Raw genomic sequence first — 18,105 nt, 5'->3', positions numbered from 1 at the left:
GCAGAGGAAATTATGTGCCATATTAACACACCCAGGTTACAATATCTCTCTTTCTTTCTCCCCAAGAAGTTATTTCAAGTTCCCTTTTCCACCTCTCCCAGCTATGGAAACTGCCTATTTATATTATTTTAAATCACAGCTAACTGTTGGCTGCATTATCAGAGGCGCTCTTATCTCTGTACTTACCCCAGGCCAAAGTCCAGGGCCTCCACAGCCCCTGGGCCCCCCAAATCCTCTGTAGTCTGTCTCGGCTAATGTGGTCACCCAGCTGAGCATGATGATGCTTCATTTTCATGGGGGAGGGTCCCAAGGCCTTTAGGTCCAGGCTCCAAAATCATCTAGGTGCACCTCTGTGCATTATCCCCAAAGGCCATATTTCCTCATGCCTGTGGCTAGACATGTTCTTCCAACCTCCATATAGACCAAGTGAGAAAAGTCTTGTCTTATGATTCGAGCACATGCTCAGGCTCCGACTTTGTGGATTCTCCAGGGGATCGTTTCCATAGCAACTATGGGGACAGACAGCAAGTGTCTCTCTCTGTGCACACGCTCACTGGAAAATCTTAGGGAAAGGGAAAAAATGGATCTTGAAAAAAGAAAATGTGACAAATTCTCATTTACCACACACATTTCATTTGCAAAGTGCTTCACTGACTTTCCTTGCTGTGTTTGCCAGGGAGGCTGCTGGATCCCCACCCCCACCCCGGAAAACTTGCAGAAGAGCCTGCAAAAAACCTCTGAGTCAGGCGGGTAAGTCTCAGAGTTGTGCCCACAATGGAGTTGGTATCGCTCTCAAAGTCTCTCTCCCCTACATGCTCTTTTTGTGGGAGTTTCAAGTTCTGTTGTCATTTTAACTGTTGTCGTAAGATAACAAGCAACTAAAAATTGGTATGATTTAAAATCCGGAAAGGAAGCTGTTCAGCTTATATCAAGATTAATTACAGTTTTTGGAGCCAGAATCAAAGAAGTGACAGAAGCTGGTGCTGCCGTGATAGACCAGCAGACCCCATGCCAGTTGTGTACCCCTAAATTTCTGGACTAAAGCTTTTCCCTTTATCCAGGCCATGTTGCTCCTTCAGCTCCTGAACTACTTTTTCTGCCCTAAGACCAAAATCTCTTTCCCCACCCTCCATGTTATTGAATTGCTTCCAGAAAGAACATTTTTGCTTCTGTCCAGCCATGCCAAAATCCCAGACCCAGAGGCAGGTCAGCCATTGGTGTGCTGGCTGATCCCATAGGAACATAGGAAGCCATCTGATAATCAGTCAGACTCTTGGTCCATCTAGTTCAGTCTTGCCTACGCTGACAGGCAGTGACCAGGGGAGCATCTACTGTTGAATGGCTTAGGTCTGGGTTACCTGAGAGAGCGCCTTTCTCTACAAGATCCCCACCACTCATTAAGATCATCAGAATGGGTACCACCAGTTCATCTGATGGCAACTTGGGGTCGGGCCTTCTCAATTGTCACCCCTAGGTTGTGGAATGGGCTCCCGGTGGATAGAAGAGGATTATCTTCCTTGGAGGCCTTCAAGAGAGCCTTAGACCCACCTTTTTAGCCTGGCTTTTGATATCTAGTTTGAATTTTAATAAGTTTTAATCTGGTTTAAATGTTGTTGTTTTAATTTTATTATATGTTTTTGATTTTAATGTAAACCACCAGGTGCCACTTTAGGAAAGGCAGTATATAAATCAAATAAATAAATAAATAAATATAAAATAAAATAAAATCAGTCCAACATCTGGAGATCTAAGGTTGAGAGAGCCTGATTTAAACAATTTTGATTCTAACAGAAGGAACCACCCTCTTTTCCACAAGCAAACTATAATCTAGATGAAAAGCAAACTCAAAGAAGAATCCCCTCTTTCCTTCCTGATATTTTTATGATTCATCATTAACCATCAACTAAGTACATAAAGTAAAGGTAAAGTTGTGCCATCAAGTTGGAGTTGACTCCTGGCAACCACAGAGGAGCTTACCATTGCCATCTCTGGCACAGTATGAGATGATGCCGTTCAGCATCTTCCTATATAGCTGCTGCTGCTATTGGTCTTTCCCATAGTCTGGGAAACACATACCAGCGGTGATTCAAATCGGCAATCTCTTGCTCCCTAGGCAAGCTACTTCCTCACTGTGCCGTTAGGTGACTGGTAACTAAGTATATACTAACACACTATTTTTTAAAAATTTATAGTTCAATTTCTGTACCACCTTTCATAAGACATCCCAAGGTGGGATTTACAATCAGTCAACTAATTATCTATAAATAAAGGTGTTCGTTAAATATATGTACACAATATAAATACAAGTATATTTACACACATACATATACAAATCCATGCACAAACTGCACATAGTCACAAATATATAAATATACATGTGGGTTTTTTTATAAATCAAAGTCCTTTTCATTTTAAAAAAAAAAACTTGTCAGGGTTTTTTGTGTGTGTTTCAAGAAAAAGGAAAAGAAAATGGACCCTGCCACACACACCTCCCCAGATCTTTCATTTGCTGAGCTATATAAGGAAGGAGTGGGAAATAAGTACATATAATAAAAACAAGTAGTTCCAGTAAGAACTAATCTGCCTGCTGTCCTTTCACTATACCTATAACTGGACTAAATCTGGTCCAGATTGGTTAGGCAATTCATGTTAGCCCACTTATGCCTCAGATGTTCACACGTCCACCAGCTTGAATCAGGGTGGATGACATTGTCACAAACTATGCCACTGAGGTGTCTCTATATGTTCCTCACTACAACTATACCCAATTTGGTTCAAATTGGTTAGGTGGTTCACAAGTTAGCCCACTTGCACCTCAAATGTTTATGTGTCTGCCATCTTGAATCTGAGTGGATGAGGTATCTCTACAACTCTAATATGGTTCATATTGATTCAGGCACTGTGAAGTTGATAGGCATATATGCACTACACACAATGCCAGGTGATCTGATAAGCTTATTTTCCTTAAGGAAAGTAGGCTAAAAAAATAAAGGGCCTTGGTGGTTGGGGGAACGTTCTGAAATGTGAGAAAGAGTGTCTCCTTTGTTATTAAACTAAGCAAAGAGGCACCTTTTTAAATTGGTGATTCTCTTTATTTAGCAGGGGGAGAGCAATGGGCCCTATCCGACCCTAGCACAGCATCCCTCCAGTGGCTGTTGTTGGTGTCTTATGTTTCTTTTTTAGACTGTGAGCCCTTTGGGGACAGGTAGCCATTTAATTAATTAATTTATGTATGTAAACCGCTTTGGGAACTTTGGTTGAAAAGCAGTATATAAATACTTGTCATATTTGAATTAAATTAAGTACTTTTATAGTGCCATTCAAGTCCATGGTACTCTAGAAGGAATAAGAGGATAGGTCCCTGCCCGGGGGGCTTGCATGCAGGGAGAGAGAGAAATATACAAGTGTTTCGTTATGCATATTTAGACTTGGTTACAAGTAGAGAATGAGGACCAAGGGGAATTTTCTTTCCCTCTGAAATCACTTCCTATAGTCAAATATTTTAACTTCATGCTGCACATCTACTCAGCCCAAATACCTCTCCCCCTTCTCGATAATATAAGCAGTTTGGGGCTCAAGTAGCCCCCATCCCCTATGCAGATTTTCTCTTTGTCTATTATCTCAGACAAATCTAGTCTATATTTTCTGCATGTAAATAACTGAATATGAAATCCTGTGCTCCAACCAAAATTTCCCCACAACCTAAACATTTAAATGGTTTCCAACCCTATGTGCATTATTTGATGTTTAGTAAGGTTTCTGGTACAAGTGAACCTCTTTCCACACACAGAGCACAAATACGGTTTCTCCCCTGTGTGGATTCTCTCATGTGACCTGAGATGTGTGCTCTGGCTGAAGCTCTTTCCACACTCTGAGCATATATAAGGCTTCTCGCCAGTGTGGATTCTCTGATGGACAGTAAGGCTATGGCTCAAACTAAAATGCTTTCCACAGTCTGAGCATTTAAATGGCTTCTCTCCTGTGTGGATTCTCTGATGGAAAGTGAGATTTCTGCTACAACTGAAGCTCTTTCCACACTCTGGACACTGATATGGTTTCTCCCCTGTATGGATTGTTTCGTGTGATCTAAGATGTGTGTTCCGGCTGAAGCTCTTCCCACACTGTGAACATTTATATGGCTTCTCCCCCGTGTGAAGTACTTGATGGTAAAAAAGGCTTGAGCTGTGGGTAAAGTTCCTTCCACACACGGAGCACGGATATAGTTTCCCTCCTGTGTGGCTTCTTTGGTGGTAAGAAAGGCTCGATCCATGGCTGAAGCTCTTTCCGCACTCTGAGCATTTATATGGTTTCTCCCCCGAGTGGCTTCTTTGATGTCGATTGAGGTTTGTGCTGCGGTTGAAGCTCTTCCCACACTGTGAGCATTTATATGGTTTTTCCCCTGTATGGCTTCTTTGATGCCGAGTAAGATTTGTGCTCCGACTGAAGCTCTTTCCACACTCTAAACACATGTATGGTTTCTCTCCTGTGTGGATACTTTGATGGTTAGCAAGGCTGGAGCTGTAACTGAATCGCTTTCCGCATTCCAAGCACACATATGGTTTCTCATCCGTGAAGCTTCTTTGATGCATGCTAAGGCTCGATTTACCAGTTAAGATGTGTGCATGTTCAGGGATCGTATTACTTGCGTTTCCTTTATCACATTCTTCTTGGACTGGAATTCCATGCAAGTCCTCCACCTGGAGATCAGTGGATTTCTTCCTCCACTTTTGGTTTACTTCAAGTTCTCTCGTCTGCTTTTCATCCTCTTTCTCACTCCCATCACCTGCAGACATAAGGAGAAAAATCTCGTGGTAGATAAAAAGAGTTGCATATTATGGAACAAACCCAATTAACTCATAGCTATGCATAACAGGATATAGGAAACATAGTGAGGTGGAAGATCCTGCCACAAATTAAATCGCCTCTGTTGACTGCGATTAACTGGCCGCTAGTGTGGTGTGGGTCAGAGGTGATGAAAAAGGTGGGGGAAGAACTCTCCAAAGGTGCTGATGGATTTCAATGAATTAATTCAATATATCTTTTTACTGATGTGTTTCAATGAATTAGCTCAGTACTGCCTTATGTGTTTCGAGCTAAAATGCCCTTCCTCGGAGGCAATTCTTAAGTAAATAAAATGGATCACAAGAGCTTCTCACCAGAGAAACAAACACAAGCTATTCTGATCAATGTTGTTTACTTAAGAATTGCCTCTGAGGAAGGGCATCTTAGCTCTAAACACGCAAGGCAAAACTGAACTAATTCATTGGAAAAAAATCATTAAAAAGGGGAATGCTCCACCCGCGGGTGTTCCCCATCCCTACCCCCCCCCGTCATTGAATCGCCGTCTTCTTGACTGTAATGGAAATGGGGGGGGGGGTCAAAGCCTTGAGTCTTCTCTCCATTTCATCTTCCATTCTCTGCCCTTTCCCTGTCCATTTGTGCACAAAAAGGAGTGGTTGGGGAAGGTGGTTGTGATGGGGTCTGGCTCTTTCTATGCACAGGGTCCTTGGCCTCACGTTCAGCAGCAACCCAGCTTCTGATTTCAATGGAGAGAGCAGTGGCGACGGTCTAGCAGGAGGAGATGGGTAACACCCTGCCCAAGGAGGTACTGCTACCCTGCCCCCTCCCAGTCCTATTTTTAAAAATACAAACACACAACAAGGTTGAGGGTTGGAATACTAATGCTCAGTAAATACATACATATACATTAAATTTTAAACTGGGGCAAAGACACTAAGGAATGAGAATTTGAAAATATAGGTCAGGAACGCAATCCTAATATGGCCAGAACATGCCAGGTATAACAAGGCCATCCTGGTGATTAATGGCTTAAGAACGTAAGAACAGCCCTGCTCGATCAGGCCCAAGGCCCATCTAGTTCAGCATCCTGTTTCACACAATGGCCCACCAGATGCCGCTGGAAGCCTACAGGCAGGAGTTGAGGGCATGCCCCCTCTCCTGCTGTTACTCTCCTGCAACTGGTACTCAGAGGTGTCCTGCCTTTGAGACTGGAGGTGGCCTATAGCCTCCTCCTATCCTCCTACTATCTCCTCTGATAGTAGCCGTTGATAGACCTCTCCTCCATGAAGTTATCCAAACCCCTCTTAAAGCCATCCAGGTTGTTGGCTGTCACCACATCTTGTGGCAGAGAATTCCACAAGTTGATTATGCGTGGTGTGAAGTACCACCTCCGTTTGTTGGACCTAAATTTCCTGGCAATCAATTTCATGGGATGACGCCTGGTTCTAGTGTTATGTGAGAGGGAGAAAAATTTCTCTCTATCCAATTTCTCCACACCATGCGTTATATTATAGACCTCTATCATGTCTCCCCGCAGTCGTCTTTTTTCTAAACTAAAGCGCTCCAGGTGTTGTAGCCTTGCCTCATAAGAAAGGTGCTCTAGGCCCTTGATCATCTTGGTTGCCCTCTTCTGCACCTTTTCCAGTTCTACAGTGTCTTTCTTTAGACCAGAATTGTACGCAGTACTCCAAGTGTGGCCGCACCATCGTTTTGTATAAGGGCATTATAACATTAGCAGTTTTATTTTCAATCCCTTTCCTAATGATCCCTAGCATAGAATTGGCATTCAGAAACTGGAACAGAGTTTTGGTTTGCTTTAGAGAGCATGAATAGGTTAAATTATCTGAATGAGAGGAGGCTGTGGGCTCAGGCCCTGGATCATTTAAGGACCAAGCAATGCCCCTGAAGGCAAGGATGGAAAAGGAGCCACTAGCCTACTTCCTGGATACAACACAGGGAAGGGGTGCCAGCTAACAGGGCAAAGAGGCACCTGGTCAAGTGTCAGCTTTCTTGTATTTAGCAGGGGGAAGGTCTCACCCAGGAAGGCCAGAAGCCCAGAATTCTCCTCCATGACTTCCTTGTGCAGAGCCCTTTGGGCAGCATCCAGCAGAGCCCATTCCTCCTCCGTGAAGTACACAGCCACCTCCTCAAAAGTCAGTGGAGCCTGAAATCAGAAGGGGATATTTTCTAATCACAGATCATGCAAGAACCCAGAAATAGATCAAATGTGAAGTTACTAAAGGCTTCTCTGCTGGCCCCAGAGATTCCCCAGTGGCACTCAAAGCCTTCGTAGTGGGCATCTTTGACAGAAGCAAAGGGAACGAGGTTGATTCCTTCAGGCTCAGGAAGGTGGGCAAAGGAGAGGAACACCCAGGGCTGTCCCCCACCCAGCTCTTCCACTCATCCTTCTCTTACCTGCTTCAGTGACAGTACAGCAATGGCATCCCTTCCGCCACAGAGAGGAGGAGAAGGCTTGGAGTGAGGCACCAGGATCTTTCCAAGGCCTACAAAGGAGACGGGAAGATGTTGGCTCCCGTTAGTTGCCTGGCCCAGTTCAAGGTGCTTCTTGCCAAGAAATCTCTAACTGATCTATCTGCACATCCCAGGGGTCAGTTTCTCCCATGTGGACACCCTCAGTCATTAAGGTCACCTGGAGAGGCCTTTTGTATCTATTTATTGTTGTAAGCCACCCCGAGCAGTAGTGAGCTGTGTAGTGGTTAGAGTGCTGGACTAGGACCAGGGAGACCCGAGTTCAAATCCCCACTCAGCCATGAGACTAGCTGGGTGACTCTGGGCCAGTCACTTCTCTCTCAGCCTAACCTACTTCATAGGGTTGTTGTGAGGAGAAACCTAAGTATGTAGTACACCACTCTGGGCTCCTTGGAGGAAGAGCGCGATATTAAATGTAAAAATAAATTAATAAAAATAAATAAATATTTTTAAAATAAATTAAATAAAAATAAACCTCTCCGTTTCCTAAAACTTTTACAGGCAGTCCTCTACTTTGCAAATAAAAACAGATGGCAAGACATCTGTAAATCACCGCCTTGCTTCAACACTCACTGCTGGAGGGGAGAAACTAGAGCCAGTTTAATCCCCAGGCTGGGACTGGAACCTACGAGCAGAAGTAAGAACCTTTCAGACTATTGACACTTAGTCTAGTTGAAACGTGTTTGGCAAAAGAACAAGATTGATCAGATATTGTCAAAACTATGACCTGACACTTCATTTTTCAATCAATGTGTTATGCGCGGTATACAAATATGTTAAAGACTTGCATTTAAATCAAAACGCGATCCTGTGACCACATGGAGATATTTATATAAACTTCTCCCACTGATCAACAACACGAGACTTTTGAAATGAACTATCAGATTGGATCTTTCCAGTTGGACACACAGAAACCATTTCAATGAGATCTTGTTGACAGGAACATAGGAAGCTGCCTTATACCGAGTCAGACTATTGGTCCATCTAGCTCAGTATTGTCTGCACAGACTGGTAGCAGTTTCTCCAAGACTGCAGGCAGGAGTCTCTCTCAGCCCTATCCTGGAGATACCAAGGAGGGAACTTAGAACCTTCTGCCTGCAAGCATGCTGATGCTCTTCCCAGAGCAGTCCCTCTCCCTGGGGAGAAATAGCTTACTGTGCTCTCATGTAGTCTCCCATTCAAATGGACACCAGGGCAGACCCTGCTTAGCAAAGGGGACAATTCATGCTTGTTTCCACAAGACCAGCTCTCCTCTCCCCTTTTATAAGTTTTATTGTGATAATTGATTTGGATTTATTATAGTGAAGGTAGTCTGGATCGTTTGCAGCCATACAGTTCTACTATTATTACTACAGTAAAATCTTAGCATATAGTATATTTGGATTCTTTGGAGGGGAGGCTCTGCCAGACAAGTGCTGGTGTGCTGCTGGCTAGAGGAAGAAGCAACAATGCGTTGAGAATGACAGCCCTGGCGGCAGCTGCTGCCACCTCCGATACTGTGGACGGACTGGCTGAATCGTTCATCCAAGATGCTCCCCCACAACTGCTTCTGCTCCTCCTCTTCCAGGCTCAGCTGCTGTGCTGTGATGGCTAGAGGTGGTGTGTCTGTGTGTCTCTGTCTCTCTCTCTCTCTCTCTCTGTGTCTCTCTGTGTGTGTGTGTGTGTCTCTCTGTGTGTGTGTGTGTGTGTGTGTGTGTGTCTGTGTGTGTGTGTCTCTCTCTCTCTCTCTCTCTCTCTCTCTCTGTGTCTGTGTGTCTGTCTGTCTGTCTGTCTGTCTCTGTGGCAACGGCCTCCTTGATGGAGCAGCCCAGAGTAGGCTGCTCTGCCCCCACCACTCTGCTGACTGCCGTATATGCAACCATTTGAGTGGGGTTGGCACAGCAGCTGAGTGCCATGCCAACCACTTAGCTGGCCATCGCCCGGGCTGCTCCATCAGGGGGCCTGCTGCCGCCACCATGCATGCGCATAGCAAGGAGAAAACTGGTGCCCCAAGTGTGATGGGAAGGGAAAAGGTGTGGGGGCCTGCTGGCGGGTGCCCATCACAACAAGCATGGTGACCATGGCAGCTACTGGAATGAATGGGAGGCTTCCCTGGTTTGCACAGGAATGACTGGGAGAATGAGCAGCCGTCTTGGACACTGGGCACACAGTTACAGATCCGCCCAATGAGCAGAGCTTCTGGAGAGCAGGAAGAGACTGAGAAGATGGTGACCAGGGCTGTGCCTGACATCCAGAGAGGATGTCAGAACCCATGGAAGAAGCTCTGAGAAGAACTACAATACCCAGCCATCCTGCGCTTCCTCCCAGACTGCCCTGAGTCACTCCCCACCCGTCTCTGGATGCTCCTGAGATTGTCAGATGCCCCCGGGCCAGTGCTGGGTCAGCAATTCAAGAGCCACCAGCACACTACCAGGGGGAAATGCCCTGCATTCTGCTGCCTCCTCTTGGTGCGGGCCGGGATTTCCAACATCGTCTCCTGACTTTACCAACTTGCACAGGTCCTAGTGGTGGCAGTGAGCAACTTCTGATTCTCACCCTCAACTTATTTGCAGCATGTCTTCCCATCTGACACCACCACCAAATCTGGCAGCAGAAAAGGGCCTCTGTGTGCAGTAAGCTTCCTATAACTGATATAATACAAAATATTATATAAATTATATCATTCCCATAATTCAAAATTCAGTGTTATTTTGTTAAAAATGGGGTATTTGGCAACAGTTCACGAATAAAATCCCCTTGTATAACATTGTACACTGCCTGTACTGTTTTTGGTTTATCCTGCTAAATCTGATTCTGTATCTGATTTCAGTTTGAGTTTAACAGATTGCTCATGCTGGCTCACAATAATAAATCACAACAAAATACCATAAACTTACAAGATAGCAAAGGAATATGAAAATAGGGCTAAAAACTGGCTGTACCCTAATTAAAACCAAGTTTAAAATCCAATGAATACAGGCAGCAGATCCAAATACAAAAAAGACTCACTAAAGAGGAGGGTTTTAAAATCCTTTTTCTGAAAGTTCTCACATTAGGGCAATTCCCAGAGTAACAAAATCAGGCATTTTGTATTTTTTCTGTAGCCATAAGCAAATGTTCAAGTTAATCTATTATATATTTTGAAGAGTTAGTGGGTGCATTTGTGTGACAGAAAGTCATACTTTCTGATTACCTATAATCAAATTTTACATAAATAATTCTGCCACTGAAATTAGACCCAGCAGGGCTGTTCTTATGTTCTCATTTAAGGATGTTCTCATTTGTATAAGGATGGGTTTATAATAGGAGATGTTCTCTTGCCAGTGGGTATATATAATATCAACTTGAAAATTTGCTGATGGCTATAGACATTGAAAAAGTGGTAATATGCCTGATTCCATTACCCTTGGAACTGCCTGTTTCTACATGTTGCTTTGAGCAGTCAATACTTCTGAAAGATCAAGCAAAGTAAGAAATAAAGCATTTCTTGACATATTTTCAGTTCACTATTTCTTGAGATATTTGACAGTCCAGTTTCTGTCAAAACAATCTCTTCCCTCCTGGAAACAATTCTGAGTGCTGTTTTAGACCTTTAAGGTCTTCAAGAGCTGAAACTAAATGCATTTTTAAATGGGAGGAAGCAGCTGGAGAGACAAATGCTTTTCCCCACACAGGCTAAAAGAGAGCACATTTCTATTTAGTTAGTTAGTTAGTTAGTTAGTTAGTTAGTTAGTTATTAATTAGATATATATACCACCCTTCCAAAATGGCTCAGGGTGGTTCACAGCACGATAAAAACAATTAAAACAAATTAATTAAAATCAAACTATTAAAACACAGTAAAACAAATAAGACAGCTAAAAGCCCTGAAAATCAGGGCAACAATTTAAAACAATTTAAAATAGTTAATCATTTAAAACCCTGGAAGGCCAGGTCAAATAGGTAGGTTTTAAGGGCTCTCCTGAAGGACGGCAAGGATCTCAAATTACAAATTTCTGCCGAGAGTGCATTCCACAGCCCAGGAGCAGCTACAGAGAAGGTCCACCTCTGTGTCGCCACCAGACAAACCGGTGGCAACTAGAGACGCACATCCTCAGATGATCTTAAGGTACGGTGAGGATCATGTAAAAGAAGGCGCTCTCTTAGATAACTCGGACCTAAGCCTTTCAGGGCTTTAAAGGTAATAACCAGCACTTTGTATTTTGCCCGGAAACATATCGGCAGCCAGTGTAGCTGTTTCAAAACAGGCAGGCAGGTTTGGCTTTTTTAAAGCCAAACTTTTGGTTACGGCCCATTTGACCCACGAGGATACCCCTTAGGTTCTGGCAACGCGGGTTGCCCCAGAGACCAACCTGGCTGCCCCATTCTGAACTAACTGGTTTCCGGACTATGTACAAAGGCAGCCCCACGTAGAGCGCATTGCAGTAGTCGAGCCGGGAGGTTACCAGCTGATGCACCACTGTTTTGAGTCATCCTCTCCAAGGAATGGGCGCAGCTGTCGAATCAGCCGAAGCTGATAGAAAGCACTCCTGGCCATGGCCTTCACCTGAGATACCAGGGTGAGGCCTGGGTCCAGGAATACTCCCAAGCTGCGCACCTGCTCCTTTTGGGGGAGTGTAACCCAATCCAGCACAGGGAGATCTAACTCACTCCTCAGATTCTAAGCCCCCACAACGAGCACCTCTGTCTTGCTTGGATTCAGCTTCAATTTGTTATCCCTCATATAGCCCATTACTGCCTGTAGGCAGGCGTTTAGAGATTGAGTACCATTTCCTGAAGATGAAAAGGAGAAGTAGCTTTGGGTGTCATCAGCATACTGATAACACCCAGCACCAAATCTCCTGATGACCGCACCCAGCGGTTTCATGTAGATATTGAAGAGCATTGGTGACAGAATGGAGCCCTGAGGGACTCCATATTACAGCTCCCGTTTTAAGGAGCAACTGTCACCAAGCTCCACCATCTGGAATCTACCCGAGAGATACGAGCGGAACCACTGCAAAGCAGTGCCCCCTATCCCCAACTCCCCCAGGCAATCCAGAAGGATACCATGGTCGATGGTACTGAATGCCACTGAGAGATCCAGAAGAACCAGCAGAGTCACACTCCCTCTGTCAATTCCCCAGTAAAGGTCATCCATCAGGCCGACCAAGGCTATCTCAACCCCATAGCCAGCCCTAAAGCCAGTTTGAAATGGATCTAGATAATCAGTTTCCTCCAAGATTGCCTGGAGCTGGTCAGCCACCACCCACTCAATCACCTTGCCCAATCAAGGGAGATTGGAGATTGGCCTGTAACTGTCCATCACTAAGGGATCCAAAGAAGGCTTCTTTAAGAGTGGTCTAATCAATGCCTCCTTCAAACAAGGAGGCACCCTACCCTCCCTCAGTGATGCATTTATGATATTAACTAGGCCATCTCCAACAATCTCCCTGCTAGATAGAAGCAGCCAAGTCGGGCAAGGATCCAGAGAGCAGGTGGTAGGCCTCACCGCCCCAAGCAGCTTGTCCACATCCTCAGGAGTCACAGATTGAAACTGATCCAATCTAATACTGCAAGAGGGATTGCTGGACACCTTCTCCATAGATCCTGCAAAAACAGTGGATCTATAACCTATAAATCTATAGATTTCATATTATTTATTTTTTATAATAATTACAGTTTTATTTATGTATATTTATTTAGGAGACTGGCCATTTCATTCATTTATATGTATGCAAAAACCACTTTGGAAACTTTTCTTGAAAAGCGGTAAATAAATATTCGTCATAGGCCAAGCTGAAATAGACCTCATCAATTCTTACCCAGTGAGGTGGCACCTCGGTCACCCTCCTGCACAATCCACCTGAAGAGCGGCCTCTGTCTAACATCCAACAGAGCCATCTCTGCCTCAAAGAGATCAGTGGCCACTTCTGCTGACAGTCCCTGCACCTTAAAGTACAAAAGATCCCAGGGGAGAAGGATCAGAAAAGTTTACATTAAAAGAAGAACTTTTCTCATATTCACATGACACTAACAACTTCCTTGCTCAGTGTTCCCATATAGGCCAAAGTACCCAGTTCCAAAGACTTCTAACAAAAACTTCTTTAAATACATTAGATGCAGGAAACCTGCCAGGGAGGCGGTTGGACCGTTAGACAATGAGGGAGTGAAAGGGATTATTAAGGAGGATATGGAGGTTGCAGAGAAGCTGAATGAAGCATTGCAATGTATCAGAATAAACTTATACAGCTGCAGCCTGAAGGGACAGCCAGGTGTGACAAAGCAGAAGCCTGCATAGATTGGTAATAATCTATGGCTTCCTTAGCACTAGGACTATTCCACGAGACTGGCACAAAATGGAGGAGCTTCATGGTTGAAACACACTGATTTGTACACAAGATAAGGCAATTCCCATGAGTCATGTCAAGAGAATCACTCCCCCTTGCAACAAAATAACTCCATGGAAGGGACAGGGATGGTGGCCTTTTGTTCTGCAGAATTTCTGGATAAAGATTTATTTAACCACAATCAGCTTTCTTGTTGCCTTATAGCAGGCCTGCTCAATTTAGGCCCCACCCCCTCAACTGTTTTTAGACAGCTCCCATAATCCCCAGCCACAGTGGCCAATAGCCAGGGATTGTGGGACTTGTAGGCCAACATCTAAAGGAGGGTCAAAGTTGAGCAGGCCTGCCTTATAACAACTTGGCTGCATGCACATTTGCTCCCTTCTAAGCTAATCCCCCCACTTTAGTCAAATGCAAGGCACCCATCTGAGCAAACACGGTAACACTCTGCATTCATTTCCAGCCCCTGGGAGCTTTCAGTATGAAAGCGATGCTTTTACCTGCTGCTCTTCCTTTTTCCTGTACGCTGCCTGGCTCAAGAGGAAACCTTCTGCCAGGGCCACTGCCTGAGAACTGGTCTCCACTCCACATTCTCTCACCCAGCTCTCCATCTCCGGGGGCAGGATGGCCAGGAACTGCTCCAGGATCACCAGGTCCAGGATCTGAGCTTTCGTGTGTCTTTCTGGCTCCAGCCACTGGTGACAAAGGCTGTGGAGTCGGCTGCAAACCTCTCGGGGGCCCTCGGCCTGCTGGTAGCAGAACTGCCTGAAGCACCGGCGCTGTGCATCTGAGCTAGAAGCATCTTGTCCAGCAGTTTTCTCCACAGATCTTCCTCCAGTGCCCCTCACCTCAACTGCATCAGGGGCTTTTTCTGCTTTAGAGCTGGCCAGGTCCTGCTCTTCCATTTTCCGCCTGTCCTCTAACAGAGTCTCCATCTTAAGGCAGGGGCTGACTAAACAGGTGGGCCGCCTAAGTCCTGCAAAGCCAAGAGATTACTCTGTGTGCAAACAAGGATACTTTGGGGCAAGACATTCCAGAGGCAAAAGTGGATCATTCCAGCTAGCGACTGGGACTCTCTCTGCCCAAAGGACAGAAACCAAGACTCAGGGAGAATCAGAAACTAGGATCATTGCTTGAATGGCACATACCAAACCCAAGTTAGCTTTAAGTTTACATGATTTAGCCTCCACTGCACCATTGCCAACTGCCCCCACCCACTCTCCCTACCTTCCTTTGAACCCCTCCCACAATAATTGCTCTCTCTACATCCCACTTTGGTTTCAGTCCCCTCCTCCTGATCTACATCTGGAAACCACTTTAACGCCCTTCAGATGTTGCATTGTACATGCATGCAGATTATCTGCATACATTTACATGTTTTGGGTGAATGATTTTATATGCATTCATTTTTTTAAAAAAGAGCATGGGAACAAAAGGAGACTACTATGACTATAACATGTGAATAGGCTTTCTGAAACTTTGCAAAATGCACCAAAATTCAAGGAGAAGGTATTAGAGCAATGTGCTGAGGGGGCTTACAGAATTAGCAGAGAGAAGCTGCTTTCTACTGAGTCAGACCATTGGTCTATCTAGCTCAGTATTGTCTACTCAGACTGGCAGCAGCTACTCCAATGCTGCAGGCAGGAGTCTCTCTCAGCCCTATCTTGGAGATGCCAGGGAAGGAACCTGGAACTTTCTGCTTGTAAGTGTACAGGTGCTCTTCCCAGAGCAGCCCTATCCCCTAATCTTTACAGTGTTCACACATTTATTACATTTTATATCCCGCTCTTCCTCCAAGGAGCCCAGAGCGGTGTACTACATACTTAAGTTTCTCCTCACAACAACCCTGTGAAGTAGGTTAGGCTGAGAGAGAAGTGACTGGCCCAGAGTCACCCAGCAAGTATCATGGCTGAATGGGGATTTGAACTCGGGTCTCCTCGGTCCTAGTCCAGCACTCTAACCACTACACCACACTGGCTCTCACATGTAGTCTCCCATCTAAATGCAAGCATATTTGCATTTATTTGTTATATTTGTTGCATTTGTTATTTCAATAACAAAGATTGAAATATTTGTTATTTCTCTTTGTAAACCGCCCTGAGCCATTTTTGGAAGGGTTGTATAGAAATCAAATGAATGAATGAATGAATGAAACAGGGCAGACCCTGCTTAGGAAAGGGGACAATTCATGCTTGTTACCACAAGACCAGCTCTCTACAATATAGGCAAGAGGCTGTGGGTCTTAGGGTGGAACTCTGCCCCGGCTACCTCCCTGTGGGTGAATCTAGGAATCCTTCGGTCTCGAGCAGCCCAGCCTACAATCAGTACCTGACTCCCTGTACTTCCTTGGGGGAAATGGGATCAACCCCATCAGCAAAGGCTTCCCTGACATTTCTTTCCATCATCATCCTCTCCCCACCCCCACCCCCACCCCCCACCTGCTTCATCCAAGCCATCACACAAGCATGAACCAGTTTGGAATTTTACTCAGTATATCCAAACGTGCAACAATCCCTCTGCTGTGTGCCTTGCTGTTGGGATCCCTGCTGGCTTAGTAGAAGAGAGAAGCAAAAGAAGTCTCCTGGTGGGGATGCCATGCCATGGGCACGGAGGGCTCAGTTGCCATGCATGCTCCTTCCTTGTGGCACAAATTCAGGAATCCGTTTATTTGTTTGCAAAATCGATCTGTTACCCCTTCACAAAAAAGGGTCCCAGGTCGGCAAATAATATCAAATTATTATATTATGGGAGAGCACATCATAGGAAACATAGGAAACTGCCATTTACTGAGTCAGACCATTGGTCTATCTAGCTCAGTATCGTCTTCACAGACTGGCAGCAGCTTCTCCAAGGTGGCAGGCAGGAATATCTCTCAGCCCTATCTTGGAGAGGCCAGAGAGGGAACTTGGAACCTTCTTGCTCTTCCCAGAGCGGCTTCATCCCCTGAGGGGAATATCTGACAGTGCTGACACTTCTAGTCTCCCATTCATATGCAACCAGGGCAGACCCTGCTTAGCTATGGGACAAGTCATGCTTGCTTCCACAAGACCAGCTCTCCTCTCCTAATCATGTCTTCCGTCTCCAACCCCCATTCTCTTTCTCGCGCCTTCAGTCTCCCACTGGCCTCTTCTCAAATCCTTCCTCACTTCCCTCCCTTGCATCGCCTCCCTCGGCTCCGGGAATCCCCTGTCCCCCTCTCACCCTTGGCACTCACCACTCCCTTGCAAGGCAGCTGCTCATTGATGCTGCAGCTGCACGGAGGGAAAGAAGGTGGGGGTGGGACCGGAAGTGTCAGCATCCATTCATAGTTCCCCCCCTCTTTTGAGATGCCTCTCTAGGAAGCGGTAGTCTCTCCGTTTAACCCTTAGAGCGACCTTCCCGGAAGCAAAAGGAGCCACGCCTACTACCTCCCCTCATCCCACTCCCATCGCCCTGCAAGAAAGAGCAAAGCGAGTGCATAATGGGCGGGTGGGAAGAACGTTTACACGGATCGAAATTCTCACTCCGTATTTACTGATCGGGGCTTCCCCACCCGTTATGCCTAGAGTAGTCCTTGGTCCTTGAATTCCTAATCCTTTCCTCTATTTGTCAAAATCTCCCAGATGTCGCCTGGCCAAGTAGACTCCTACACTGTCTCCAGCCAATTGAATGCCTGATCCATGCTTTCTTATTTTCTAGCCAAAGGAAGTGGTTGTGCATTCACATTACAGGTACAGCGAATGGAAATGCTGAATTAAGGTTCCCATCCAAAACAAGAGTGATCCTATGCCCCCACCAAAAAACCCACAAAATCTAAAAAGTGGGGGAGGGATCACACACACACCCATTCACAGACTGTTTCTCCCTAAGGAGAAACCCCTGGATGCTGCTTCCTAAAGCCTGAGTTGCCCTGTTTGGACACCCCAAAAGCTGGCATTGGTTACTTAGGGGGGGATCTGGACTTTGCCATTTTAAGCGGGATGTTTATTTTGAAATTTATATCCTGCTCTTCCTCCAAGGAGATCAGTAGGAAGTACATGGGAGATGAATGGCCCAAAGACCAGTGACAGGAATAAAATCTGAACCCTAATCGCCTCACCAGTGTGTTTACACTTCCACCTCCAGAGACTATTTTACTGCATAGTGGAACATCCAAGCATGTAATCTCTTGTAATTTCAGTCCATTGGTTCCAATCGTTGAAATAATATTAAGTATTGGTAAGAAATTAGCTTGGTTTGACAAAGGTTTTAGGCTTCAAAAGGAGATTGTAGGCCAGACTCTGTCCTTTCATTCAACTTACTGGCATTGTTAATCACAGAATCTGATATTTCAATACTGTCATAGCAGGTAGCCTCAGGAAATATTTGATCTTATAACATAGATAGGAAGAGGTATATGCTGGCCTTGGGCCGAAATAAACAAATACATACATAGGAAGGGGTAGGGTGTCCACATGGACACAGAAAATCAAACACAGCAGCTGTTACAAGCTGATGGAAAGGAAAATAAGACAAACTTGGGGAAATCATA

The 18,105-nt window shown here is 45.2% G+C and overlaps 1 protein-coding gene across 1 annotated transcript in view; it reads right to left on the bottom strand.

The window, feature by feature from the left end:
* The window catches only part of LOC128343814 (zinc finger protein 616-like), a 47,418-nt gene that overhangs the window by 11,167 nt on the left and 18,146 nt on the right, over positions 1-18,105 (bottom strand). Inside the window, exons 9-14 of the mRNA XM_053293249.1 lie at positions 16,797-16,846; positions 14,096-14,571; positions 13,074-13,200; positions 7,216-7,304; positions 6,838-6,964; positions 3,727-4,783 (exon numbers count right to left, since the gene is read on the bottom strand). Coding sequence (XP_053149224.1) covers positions 3,727-4,783; positions 6,838-6,964; positions 7,216-7,304; positions 13,074-13,200; positions 14,096-14,571; positions 16,797-16,846 — 1,926 coding nt within the window. The remainder of the gene's footprint in view (positions 1-3,726; positions 4,784-6,837; positions 6,965-7,215; positions 7,305-13,073; positions 13,201-14,095; positions 14,572-16,796; positions 16,847-18,105) is intronic.

Source organism: Hemicordylus capensis, chromosome 2, assembly GCF_027244095.1.
Source record: "Hemicordylus capensis ecotype Gifberg chromosome 2, rHemCap1.1.pri, whole genome shotgun sequence".
NCBI lineage: Eukaryota > Metazoa > Chordata > Lepidosauria > Squamata > Cordylidae > Hemicordylus > Hemicordylus capensis.
The sequence above is the reverse complement of the archived record's forward strand: the minus strand, read 5'-3'. Positions and strand labels throughout refer to the sequence as shown.